This window comes from Panicum virgatum, chromosome 5N, assembly GCF_016808335.1.
Source record: "Panicum virgatum strain AP13 chromosome 5N, P.virgatum_v5, whole genome shotgun sequence".
NCBI classification, from domain to species: domain Eukaryota; kingdom Viridiplantae; phylum Streptophyta; class Magnoliopsida; order Poales; family Poaceae; genus Panicum; species Panicum virgatum.
The window spans coordinates 2,023,864-2,036,990 of NC_053149.1; the positions used below are offsets into that span (position 1 = coordinate 2,023,864).

Genomic DNA, 13,127 nt, shown 5'->3' on the forward strand with positions numbered 1-13,127 from the left:
GGCCGGCCCCTCCTCTGCTCCCTTCGCAGGCAGGCGGGCGGCGTCCACGGCGAGCGCGCGCGGCCGGCGGCAACGAGCACGCGCAGGGGCGGCGAGCGCGCTCGGCCGGCGGCGCCCGGCGGAGAGCGAGTGCAGGGGCAGCGAGTGCGCGCGGCGCTCGGACGACGTCCTCGCCGCTCTCGGACATCGCGCGGCGCTCCTCGCCCCCCTCTCCGGCTCGCGGCCCGGCCTGCGTCGCCTCCCATGGCCAGCGTAGTGGCCTTCGCGGCGGCCTGCCCCGCCTGCGTGGCGCGGCACGACCTGCGCGGCGCGTCCGGCGCGGCGGCGGCCGGCCTGCGGCGGAGGGCGGGCGGCGCGTGGCCGCAGCGGCGAGGTGAAGATGTGGCGGCGGCTCCTCCCTCCCCCTCGCCGGATCCAACGCAGCTAGGCGGCGGAGGCCCCTGCTCCCTCCATCGGCGCGCTCGAGCTCGAGCTCGAGCTCGGCCACCGGCGCCCCTCCTCCCTACGTGGCGCGCTTCCTCCGCGGTGCTCCACCCTCTGCGGCGGCTCGGCTACTTCTTCGTGGCAGCGCCGGTGACGGCCATCTGCGGGGGCCTCCTCGACGGGCCCTGGGCGAGGCCGAGGTCCACGGTGACAGCGGTGTCGGCTGCGCGGTACGTGGTGCCGAGGCAGAGCAGCAGCTGCCAGGGCCGCGCTCTGGAGGAAGGCAAGGGAGGGAGCACCACGGCGGCCGGCGGCGGTGGCCTCGACGCGGCCCAAGGCGACGACGGAGAGGACTAGCGGCGGCAGCCCACTCTCCTCCTCCTCTAGTGGGTTGCGGCGGGGGTGGGGCGGCCGGCGCAGCGAGCTCTCGGGGCAGCGGCGGCGAGCAGCAACGACCACGCCATCGGTGGGGCAGCGAGCTCATTGGTCACTTTGGATAAGGTGACGGAGGGGTATTTTGGTCTTTTCGCCATAAGTTTTAACGGATCTGTTAGGGAGAGTTAACAGCAATGGCATTGAGGGGATGGAAAATTAAAAACGATGGCATAGAAGGGATCAGCTAATTTTCAATGGCACATAAGGGATCATCTCAATTTTACAATGGCATATAGGGAATTTACTCTTAAGCAGAAGGTCGGAAGATCTGATCAACTTGATCTCTACAGTGTAGACAGCAATGTAGCAGTAACAGAGAGGCCTGGCCTATTCTAGCATAACTCACAGCAGCTAGGCAATAACACATTCTACGGTGCATCAGGGGTCTTCCGCGAGAAACGATGAACCCAGGTTAGGAATCAGAAGAGGATCTGCGAGATCCTCACGGACACGATCTGACCATCCCGGGCCGTGTCCCGCATCGCCTCGAACTGCGATGCCAACCCTGCCATCCAAGAACAGAGCGCACCACGTCAGAACTCTGAACTGCAGGGGAATCCGTTTTTTTCATTGTTGGGGGGCAACCATATAAATTTCTATAAAATTTTAATCAAAATTTTAATTTGTAGTGTAAATTTGGTGCTCATGGGGGGCCAGGCCCCTGCCCGCCCCGCCCCCCCCCCCCCTCTCTCCGCCCCTGCTGAACTGCTACCGTGCTCAAAGCCTGGAATACTGTAACCAGGAATGTTTGCTTCAGCTCATGAGCGTACCTCCGTTGGGCTGGAGATTGGTGTGGATGGCAGCAGCGGTCGCGGAGGCACATTGCTTGGTCAGCATATCGTCGCACTTTCCGGCCCAGGACTTGCTGAGGACAACTGAAGAAACATGCGACACCAACGCGATCCGTGTCAATCAGTCAACGCAACCATATCATCCACCATTTCATTGACATGCATATGCAGATAGATGACTGGACAGAGAAAGCATTGGGGGTGATCAGATGGTTTCGGAACGTACATGCAGTGGATGGGGAAGCGAGGCGCTTTGCGTTGACGATGGCGCAGAAGGCGTCGGCGACATCCTCGTCCTGGAAGTGCTCGCCAAGGTGCTCGTACTGCAAGGTCTGATCCCAGTACGCCTCCTCCAGGAACAGCTCAGAGTGGCGTGCGTCCAGAATCTGCTTGTTCCCTGAACCACCAATTCCATCCCAGTAACATTCAGTAACAAGTATACTAGAGTTGCTGGACGTACTTGACAGCATCCACAGGCTCACCTCGGCAGCTGTTGCGGTTGCACATTGGGCATCGCATCACATGCATGTCTGCACCACTCGAAGGGAGCAAAGAACACGGTGAATGATCAGAGCTACGAGGGACGGCAAAGCCGCAAAGGTGTCCATGGGATTTGGGCAGGTACGATACCGGTGATCCAGATTCCGGGGCGGGCGTTGTGGAGCTTGCAGGCGCCCATCATCGCGATGCTGGCCTGCACGTCGTCGAGATCCGGCGGCAGCCACTTCGGCACCGGCAGCTTCCCCATCAGCAGCATCTGCGGCGAGTCCAGCAGGAATGACCCGATCCGCCACGAACCTGCATCCCGCCGATGATGTGTCACAGCGAATGGCAATGGCGCAAGAAAGAAATTCACAAATAAACCCTGCGAGTTGCTGCGCTTACTGCGGTGTTCGCCGCTCTGGCAGAGTGAGTACGCGTGGGTGCCATCTGTGAGAGGGGGGGAGCACACGTGTCAGTTCGTGGGACCTGCTGTCAGTGAGCATAAGCGAGCTACGGGTGGGGCCATTTGGTGCTTACCGAAGGCGGCAAAGTAGAGGTGGCGCCAGGTGCGGTAGAACGGGCGATGCACGCGCGGGTTGGCATCAGAGAGGTCGAGGTCGCGGAAGAAAGCGTAGCGCCAGATGGAGTCGTCGGCGAGGAGGCGGTGGAACCAGCGGCAGGTGAAGGAGAGGCGCAGCAGGTCGAAGCCGCACAGGTGCTTGGCCACCTCCGTCCACAAGTCCGGCTCGTACCTGCATCGAGAAATACAGTGTTAAGGATTCAAAATTCGGGTCCCATTTCAGTGACAAAATTGGAGCGATTAGTAGTGCTGGTGTGAGAGGCTAATTCTGTCAGATAATTAGAAGCAGGAGCAGACAAATTACAGGCAGAACAACGAAAGTAGATGAGAAGCTTTAAACCACAAAACCCATATAAGGTGAATAAAGACTTCTTATATTTGAACGCAGAGCATGGAAATTTCAGGTGTCAACTCTCCGAAACATTGAAATCACGAGCAATTCGAGCTAAACAGCAGCTGTGCACACTTCACAGGCATTGGTGGATAAGCACTCTGCTCTAATGTATGCTCAAGCAAATTGGAATTGCTACGGAAATTCATCCAATCGAACAACAAACTTCTATTTCATGATTTTAACAGAAATGTAGGCTCGAGCTCTTGCTGCTTCGACCAGACCCGCACAAAAAAAGCCTTCGAAATCATTTCTAGAAGAAAATGCAACGAACAACATTCGAATCGACCCCGAGCTTCAATCTACCCACATACAGAGGTACAACTACAAACATACGGGGATTTCTAAACCCTGAATTGCAATCGCTCGAAAACCAAGCTGCATTCACAGCAAAATATTTCAAACCCCTTTGCGAAACGCAACTACAAGCACAAATTCGGAACCGCAGAAAATAAAATTCGAGTAAATCCAAGTCAATAGGAACCAATCCCCTCTGCAGGCACACGCATCATAACCAGAGGATCGAACAGAGCAACTAGAACTCGAATTGGCTCTAACTTCTAATCGGAGCAGCATGAAGGCCAAACCCAATCAACACCGCACAATCGCAGTAGCAGGAATGCCAAACCCGGTTTCAATTCCGCCCAACGCCATCCACGAACACACAGGGATAGCGCACGCACGCAGCTTACCAGTTGAAGGGGCGGCGAGGGCGGAAGAGGAAGCGCGTCGACATGCGCAAGGGCGGCGGCTGCCGGCCACACGTCACGCGATGGAGACCCGCGACGGGGCACCCGATGCCCACCGCCGGGCGCCTCGCCCTCTTCCTCGGCAGCTGTCGCTTCGGCGGCCCCGCGGCATCCTTGGGCTTGGTCGCCGCTGCCTGCTTCCGCGCCCGCTTCCTCGGCGGCAGGGGCGGCGGGGACGAGACAAAGTCCGGGTCGACGCGCCGCGGCCTCGGGCGCTTCCTCAGCTCCATCTTCCCCGCCTCGTCCTCTCGCGGTGGCCGGAGGAGGGAGATGGCTTTGCCCATGCAGCGGTGGGAGGCGCTGCGTGCGTTTATAAGCGCCGGCCGGGGAGCAAAAGGGATTTCAAATTTCGAAATGGCTGGAAACCTTGAAGCAGGGGAAGGGTAGCGTGATTAGACTGCCTTGTAGGTCCAGCTAGACACTTGCGGCTGGTTGGACTTTGGAAGGCTTTGAGCCCAGAGCCCACCACGGCTTGCAAGTCGCAACAGGACGCCCAGGTTACTCCAGGAATCAGAAATTCAGAATTCTGAACATGTGAAGAGTTAATCCTGCAAAACAAGAATACACGATTGGTATTGTTCAATTTTTCTTTCTGATTAAAAATCAGGATAGAAAAGGAATTTGCATTCTGTTTTCTTTTGGGATGAAATGTACATGTTGGTCAGCAACATCACTCAAGGAGGTCGAAATGTATGTTACACCAACAGATCGTTTTGCAGCAGCATGAGGCACACATTTATACAAAAAACAGAGTGTGGTTTGTTAATCAAACAAGATTCCCAGAGGAAACGGGTAAAGGAGCAAGCATCTACAGGCTCCCCTGACTTCAGGCACTGAACGCTCCAGCTGCACAACAGGCCAACCAAGCTCAAAGTTCAGTGTCACATAACTTCACCATCAGGTCAGAAACCATCCTTCGTGCGAAAGGTATGTAGTTCAAACAGTACCTGGGGTGCAGAAAATGGAGAATGCAGGAGCATAGTTAGTTAATTTGTTCAGAAAACTTTACTCTTACTGTTTAACAAGCCAATCAATTGAAAAGAAAAACAGGAGAGAAAGATGCAAACTAGAAGCAAACTGTTTGCTACGAACGAGATTTGGAGTGTACAGTGCCACCTTCTGTCCAGTCAGCATACAATATTTGCTGGAGTTCAGTAAATTCAAACTGAAGTAGAATAAATAAATAATATTCTGGCCAATGCCATTGAATAATTCTACATTGCATGGTATAGGGAAAAGGAGCAAATGGACCACAGTCAAAAACTATTGTGTTGCTATTACATAGAGAAAAAATTCCGTTTAATCTACAGGTTTCTCAATGAAGTTTTCTAGGACTCATGATCACTCAACGCAAGATGGTCATTCATATGCAAACGAAATTGCAAGCCAGAAAACATGGTGGTTTCAATTATAATCTAACTATAGAAGCACATAACTGTTTCTATAAAACAGATACCAACCATAAGCTAAAATCTATTCCAGATTTACAGTTACGGAACTGACACTACTGTTTATGAACAGACAGTGAGCCAGCCTATCGTACGCCCTAAAATCGAAGATATCTCAAATAAATATCAATTCTCAAATAATGTTAAATTGCACATTGTCACATGACAGTACCACATAAATACTCCACACATGTATATGTAAGTAAACAAATTAGCACTGTTGTTTCCCTCTAAAATTGCAACACTACCGAGTAAACAGAGCACAAAAGAATGGTGCTACTGCTAAACCACCCAGACCACAAGCAATGTGTACTTTTGAGGTGCTTCTCTCTTAAATACTTCAGTGTTTCTTTGGCATGTATTGAACATGCTAAGTAAATAGGATGATTAAAAATAAATCAAGTCATGCATAACATAGAAAAATGTACCAACTGAAAAGGCTGCTTCATGGAAAACAGCAGAGGACAATACAATCTGTTCTAGAATCCTGTCAAAAGAGATGCCAGTTTAAAAATCGGAAGCTCTTAGGACTAAAGATTAATAATGGTAACATTGAAGGTGTGACCCAATATATTCTTTTAGCAGTCAGTTTAAGGAAGGCCTACTTGCAAGAAACACAGATCATACAGATATGGTCCTATGACAAGTCAGTAGCAATATTGGTGGATATAAGCCTTAGACAAAACAGGGCACAAATCTCACATATGACCGCAATCAGCGGCAAGAAGGGCAGTTCTAGGCAGCCTGGCGCTGGCTGCAAGGGCCCCAGACTGCCTCGGGCGCCCCTTGGCCCACCTACTGGAACCCGTGGACCAGGACCATCCTGATGTGGCCCGGTCCGCGGCCGCCCCTTACGCCGATTCCGCAGCCGCGCCCCTCTCAGCAGCAACAGGCACAGCAGCATGCGCTGCTGGCCTACCCGCCGTCCTTCCTGGCACCCCAGCAGGTGCAGCAGGTCGCCCCGGCGCCCCTTCCCGCAGCTCAATGGGCACCGTCAACCCCCGGATCCTACAACCCTATTGCTGGTCTTCCCTCTTGGGACCAGCAATCCCTCGCCTCGACGTTCAGCACTATGACGTTGCCCCAGCCACAGAACAAGGACTGGTACTTCGATTCAGGTGCATCCTCTCATATGACTTCACAGTTACATGCCCTGTCTCATTCCTCAGTACTCTCCACATCTACTCCTTCGTCTATTGTTGTCGGTAATGGCTCCTTGCTTCCTGTCACTGCAACTGGCTCAACTGATCTATCCAGTTCCTTACGTCTTAATAATGTTCTTGTGTCTCCACAACTTATTAAGAATCTCATTTCAGTTCGCCAGTTTACTACCGATAACAATTGCACTGTGGAGTTTGACCCTTTTGGTTTTTCTGTGAAGGATCTTCTATCCAGTAATCTGATCGTCAGGTGCAATAGCTCTGGGCCCTTGTACCCGCTGCACCTTTCTACTGCTCACTCCTTGGTCGCCATCTCCACCTCCTCCCTGTGGCACCGTCGTCTTGGACACCCCGGACGTGAAGCTCTCGCCAAGCTCTCCGCCGTTGTCATGGTGTGCAAACCCACAGCCGGGTGGCGTAGTGCACCCGCCTAAACCCAGAAGGTGAGTACTCGGGGGTTAGCTAGGATTAGCCCAATCTAGATGCAAGAACACGATGAACACAGCTGGTTTAGAGTGGTTCGGGCCGCCGGAGCGTAATACTCTACATCCACTGTGTGTTGTATTGCTTGTGCTCTCAAGAGATTGAGAACGGAATTGTTCGAAGTGAATCCGAGCTTGTGTTGTGTCTGCCTTCCTTTTGTATGGCCTTAGAAAGTCTAGAGAGACTAGAGAGAATTGAGAGAGTTGCGTGTGCAGCGAGCGCCTCCCTTTTATATCTCAAGGGAGGCGCGTACATGGCCGTTGAGTCCCCGACATGTGGGCCCAATGATGTAGTATAAAATAACATACTGTACAGACATTATGGCGTTGCAGGCGACCGAGATCTCATTCCTAGATTTCCTTGCTTTGCCCATGGGAATCTTCCGTCCGGCATAGCCATGTCCTATCTTGTCGAAGCGGCGCCAGGGCGTAGCTTGCGGCGTAGCCTGCCGCGTAGCTGAATGGGCCGTGTAGCTTGCGGTGTAGACGGTATGATGAAAAGGTGCCGTGCCGTCGTATCCATTTAATACGGCAGACGGGCTCTACGTGGATGCGGCGCATGCGGCTGCACTGTGTACCTCGGTAATATGCGGTCTACAGTGAGGCCTGTCAAAGGCTGCCCCGCGTGCCGTGGCGGCAAAGCATGCCTCAACCAACCGCATTGAATGCGGTGGGTGGGCGAGTCTTCCAGCGGAAGACTTGCGCCCGCGCCCGCGCCTGCGGGACATGTGGCGCCCCCGGACCCCGCCCCGGCGGTATATTGGTTCTACGCGCGTAGGATGTCCGGATGGACGCGGTGAGGTCTCGGACCCCTCGGCTGTTGGCGCGGAGCTTCCCCTCCTCAGGGACATGTGGCGTCACCGGACCCGTCCCAGAGCGAGGAACGGGTCTGGGGCCGTTGGCCCGGTGAGGTAAGAGCCCGACCCCCTGGGGCCCGGCTGCTCCACCTCTTAGGGCGTAGTTATGGGTGACTACGCGAGTCCTGCCTTGTTGCAGTAGAAGTGGGTATCCCTACTACAGGGTACCGACAGTGGCCCCCGGGCCCACCTCGGGAGAGGCGACGAACCCGCAGGTGGGGCACTACTGTGATTTGGCTCTGTATAACTTGAAGCCTCCAGCGTTAGACTGTGCACGCTGCAGGAGTTTTGTCCGGCTTTGACCAACCATCGGGTTTTTCGCTACCTCATCACGTCGCAACGGCTTACTGACTCGTGGCCCCCACACATAGTGGTACACCTAGTCACGCGAGCGACACTCGGCATTGTTGCGGCCGGGGTAAATGGAATTTTTACCACCAGCGCAGTTCCCAAAAAGCCTGGTCTTTGCCAGCGCTTCGTGCGCGCACGTCAGCTCGGCTTTCGCCTCGCTTCGGGCGCGGGGCGACGGTTCAGATCCCGCCTTTTCACACCTTTGTTTGTTACCCGCCTCTCCCGACAGGCGGACCTGGGCCCCCTTGTCATGGACTGGGCGGCTAACACTAGGCGTGGGCGTCGCTTGGCTTCCAGCGACGGTTCCGGGGCGCGCCGGATGGATCAGGCTTCATAAAGGCCGATCCGCATACCGCGGTTACTTTTCCGCATTCGCCTTCTTCCTTCCAAACCTTTGTGCCCCTTTGCCTTCGAGCCCCCTCGCCCCTTGCTCTTCTGCGCAGATTGTTCCTCGCCTCCATAGCAAGATGGCATCCCTCGTTCGTCCCCGTCGTTTCCAAACCGAGGAGGAACTGAACATGGTACGCCGCCTACTTGGGTGGATTCGAGCAGGCTCGGTTCCCCTCGGCGATTTGCGCGCCGGGGAATTTGTTCTGTTTATTTCACACATTTCCACCGGCTTGGGGCTACCGATCTCTTCGTTCTTCCTGCTGCTGCTGGAGGATTTCGGCCTCCAGCTCCAGCATCTCACACCCCACTCCATCCTCCTGACGTCAATCTTCGTCCACCTATGCGAGATGTTCGTGGGGGTGCGGCCCTGCGTCATTCTCTTCCGCCACTTCTTCGTCATGGTGAAGTCCGGGAAAGGCAAGGATGAAGTGGGGGCGTACTACTTCCAGACGAGGAGCGATTTGCGGACGCCCTAAATTCCCGGGCTTCCTGGCGGGAAGTGGGAGGATTGGCGCAAGGAGTGGGTGATCGCCACCACCGAAGCCAACGAGTGCCTCGTCATGCCGATCGGGGGACCTGCCTCCGACCGCCAGTCCTGGAGGGCCAAGCCGTCCCTGCCGTCGGAGTTTGACCCCGTGCTGAGCAAGATCAGGGCACTGGCCGAGAGCGGCCTCACTCCGCTGCACGTGCTCGGGGACTACCTGAAGCGCCGGATCGCCCCTCTGAAGCAGCGGCCGCATCCTGCCTAGAGCTTCAACGGGCTCCAAGACTGCAGCTAGACCCACTGCGGGGAGGGCAGCGATCTGACCCAGGAAGGCCTGGAGGTCGTGGTACGGGCGGTGACGGGGGAGATCTTCGTCCCGGAGCACCTGATCTTCCCTCAGGGTGTCGTTCCCCTCTGCGAGGACTCGAGCCTGAGGGCTGCGGTGTTGGCCACTCTGCTGACCCTCGACGACGGTGGGCTAGCGGCGCCAAACTGGGGGCGACCCGGACCGTGGGATCCGAATCCCTGGTGTGTCTGGTAGCTCCGCCGCGGGCGGTCCCAGCCAGGCCCGAAGTAGCTCCGGCGCATCGCCGGAGGAGGTGAGCCGGCGCAGGTTGCACCGTAGCGACGGGACCCTAGTTATGGAGCCCGCCGCAAAGTGTCAGAGGACCGCTGAGGACACGGGAAAGGGTAGCTCCCGGGCCCCCAGCTCACGTGGGACCCCTGGAGTAGCCGCGCCGCCACCGCCACCGCCGGGAGGTGCCTCCCCCCGGCAGTAGCAGCAACAGCAGCCACGAGGTGCGCCTTTGCCGCCGCCACGACAGCCACCACCACCACCTGGAGGTGCCTCTCCTCGGCAGCAACAGTAGCAGCCACGAGTTGCGCCTCCGCCGCCGCCACGGCAGCAGCTGTAGTCGCCTAGCCTCCGTGGACGCTGGAGACCCGGCGCTTCGGGGTAAGTGTTTTTCCGTTCACTCCCCTTATTCCCGGTGCTTCGCTTTTTGCTGAAGAGCTTCTTCTCTACGTTTGCCAGGGCCTCTCGCCCAGGCAGCTCTTTCGCCACCGCTGGCCCGTCAGCGGGGGTCCAGGCGACCGGCGCCTCGGCGGCAACGGCGGATATGGGGAGCTCGGGCGCGGTGACCTCCGACGCGGTGGCCCCCGTGGCCCCAGCTATGGCGGCAGACACGCCGACACCAGGCTTGGCGACAGCGAGCACAGTGGTAGCAGGCGCAGCAACGGCGAGCACCTCGGTCCCCGAGGTCCCGACGTTTGTTCCGGATGTCCCCACCCCCAGCTCCCAACCTGCAGCAGAGGAAGAGCTGGAGGTGGTCTCTGGTAGGCGGCTCTTGCAGGGTCATCCAGAGGAGGATGCTGTTCCTATCCCCCGGGGGCTGGTCCGAGTCCAGCGGACGATAGAAGAGGCGACTTCTATCGCCGAGACAGCATTCCAGCGGGAGTGGGCAGCTCTAGAGAGCGAGCGTCAGCGCCTCGGCGACGGGCACATCCGCCTGGAGGAGCGTACGAAGGCCGAAGCCTCCCGTGCTGCCGCCGCCCGGTCCGAGCTCGAGGCCGACCTTGAGTCCTACAGGAAAGGGCTCTGGAAGGTGTTCGACCGGGAGCTCGTGGCGGGGGGACGGGAGAAAGCCCTGGCGCTGTGGAAGGAGGCTATTGCCAAGGAGGAGGCCAGCCTTGCAGTCCAGCGATCCGAGCTCGAGTCTCGCAGCCAGGGACTCGAGGTCCGCAAGCTAGAGCTCGACAAACTCTCCGAGTCCCTGCATCAATGGCGCCAGGAGCTACAGGAGACTGCCAGCCAGCAGGCTGTTGCCGAGATGGAGCTCGAGGGGGAGAGGAAGTCCCTTGCACGACGGGAATCCCTCACCACCAGCTTGGAGCGGGCCCTTGCGCGCCAGCGCGAGTTTCTTAAGACCCTGAAGGAGTCAGCGTCGCGGAAGGAGGTCTCGCTCCAGGAGAAGACCCGCCAGCTGGATGCAGCTCAGGCGGCACTGGATGCCCAGGTGCAGGAGGCGGTCTAGGAGGCGGTCCGGAAGCTGCAGGAGGACCAGAGCATGGGGGCTCAGCGAATCATCGACTGGGCGAGCGAAGCAAACTCAGCTCTGGTGCCACTTGGAATGAGTCCAATCCAAGTGGCGGAGCCACCAGCTTCAATTGTTGATGCCCTCCCAGTGCTGAACTCTGCTTCAGATAGACTCCGGCGCTTGGAGCCGATCCTTGCTGGCCACCTTGAAGCCGAGGGCCGCGAGCTGTGCCAGATGGTGGCGGAGTACATTTTGACCTGCCTCCAGAGCCACGACCCTGCCATCTCGCTAGCCCCCCTCGTCAATGGTCCAGTAGCGGAGACGGAAGCCTCCGCTCGGGAAAGCATGCGGGAGGTCGTCGACTTCGTAGCTGCCTATTTCAAGCGGGAGCCGGCAGATTCCTGAGCTGGACCATCATAGAAGGCAAACTTTTGTTTTTTGTGTTATGTAAACACATTGTACTTGTTGAAATTTTAATAGAAGAAAATTTTAACTTAGCTGTTTGTCAGTTGCTTTGGTTTGCGGTATGCAGCACCCCGGCGCCTTGGCCCCCTGGTAGATAGGTTCAGTTGTTAGAACCTATCTGCCATCCGAGCCGAGAAGATGCTCCGGACCCCCTATGAGGTTGAACAAGCGTTCTTGGGCATAGGTGTAGCACAAATTGTGAGACAAACGAGCGACTTATTCCCTGAATAGCAGAAAAAACTACAGAGAGGAAAATTAAACTCACTGGGATGGTAGTAATGATACTGCAACTTAGCTGTTTGACGCATGCAGAATCGATCCTTGGTATCTGGCTCAAAGCGACCGCTCCGGGCTGCATGGGAGACAGGCTCAGTTGTTTGAGTCTGTCTACCACCGAGACTGGACCTCGATCTGTATGAAGCCTTAAAGCGGATGCCTGGGCCCCCTGATAGGTAGGCTCAATGGTTTGAGGCTAGCTACCACCAGTCAAGGCTTAACCTGCATACCACTCAATGTCAAAGCTTAGTAGCAGGCCTGCGGGACCTATTCTGAACCGGCCCCCAAGCTAGTATGAGGTCCGGGGCTCCGGATACTGTTGACGCTCCTTAGAGCGCCAATTTACATACCGCAAGCGCACGGATCGTGTAGCTTTTCCCTTAGAGTATTCCCCAAGATTTATTAATCCACGTAACAAGTGTATTACTATGCTTAACTAAGCACTAATGATGTTGGTAAAAGATCTATATTGAGTGATTGAGTGTGAAATAGATCTAATCTAACCAATCTAATCTAATCTAGACTAGTGAGCAATGATAGGTGTGTGCACAAGATATGAAGAGCATTTGTCCATAGGGTCTAGGATCACTAGAGATGTAATCGCCCAGCAACGAAGAACGGATCTAATCTACCAAAGGTGTGTTCCAAGATCAAAACCTTTCCCTCCCGCATACTGTCACTACACGAGGATAATCGGTAATGAATCAATAAGAACATGATAGTTGATGTAATCTAAGTAAACCATGCAAGAGCAAAGCAAACCCAAAGCCAAGTCGCGAACTATTAAGCATCAAAGCATCATCAACAAGAATCGTGATAGATCAATCTCATAAAGGATTCGGCAATTAAACTCAAGATCTCCTTACAACCCCATGAACAAACGAGGACTTTACCCCATGAAGCTAGGCGAAGCGTAGTCGATCATGGTGATGAGATCTCCGGCAAGGGATGGGCCCCTTGCTATCCTCCAACTTGCAGCGGCGCCGAGGGACGATGAGGCCTCCGATGTCGCCTTTCTCTTGTGTCTAGCTCGAATGGATCTCTAGAAATCGTCTCTGGATGCTCCCTCTCTAATCCCTCTCTCTTTGGCGTCGTCTCCCCAATTATCTTCTCTGTGAGCCTGGGGGAGGGGTCTTTAAATAGCCTCAGGAAACCCTAGGTCGAAGGGGAGGCCGAGACTCCCTGAAAAGGGCCTGGGCCGGCTGGCTCAATGGGTTCAGGCCAGCCGGCCTGGCCCATTTTCTCGCCGCCTCGCGTCCTCCTTTCTCCCCAAGTCTTCTGGAGTCTTCTGGAGTTTATACCTTTCACGATTGCACCCCGTTGGAC

The 13,127-nt window shown here is 55.8% G+C and overlaps 1 protein-coding gene across 1 annotated transcript; it reads right to left on the reverse strand.

Annotated features, from left to right (window-relative positions):
• Window positions 1-951: 951 nt before the first annotated feature.
• On the reverse strand, window positions 952-4,136 carry LOC120675799 (probable F-box protein At5g36000). The gene is made up of 8 exons (XM_039957006.1): window positions 3,796-4,136; window positions 2,670-2,884; window positions 2,535-2,579; window positions 2,280-2,447; window positions 2,132-2,179; window positions 1,876-2,046; window positions 1,629-1,733; window positions 952-1,363 (listed from the first exon to the last, which is right to left on the reverse strand). The coding sequence occupies exons 1-8, from the start codon at window positions 4,134-4,136 to the stop codon at window positions 1,278-1,280; spliced, it is 1,179 nt and encodes a 392-aa protein (XP_039812940.1). The 3' UTR covers window positions 952-1,277.
• Between the last annotated feature and the right edge of the window lie 8,991 nt (window positions 4,137-13,127).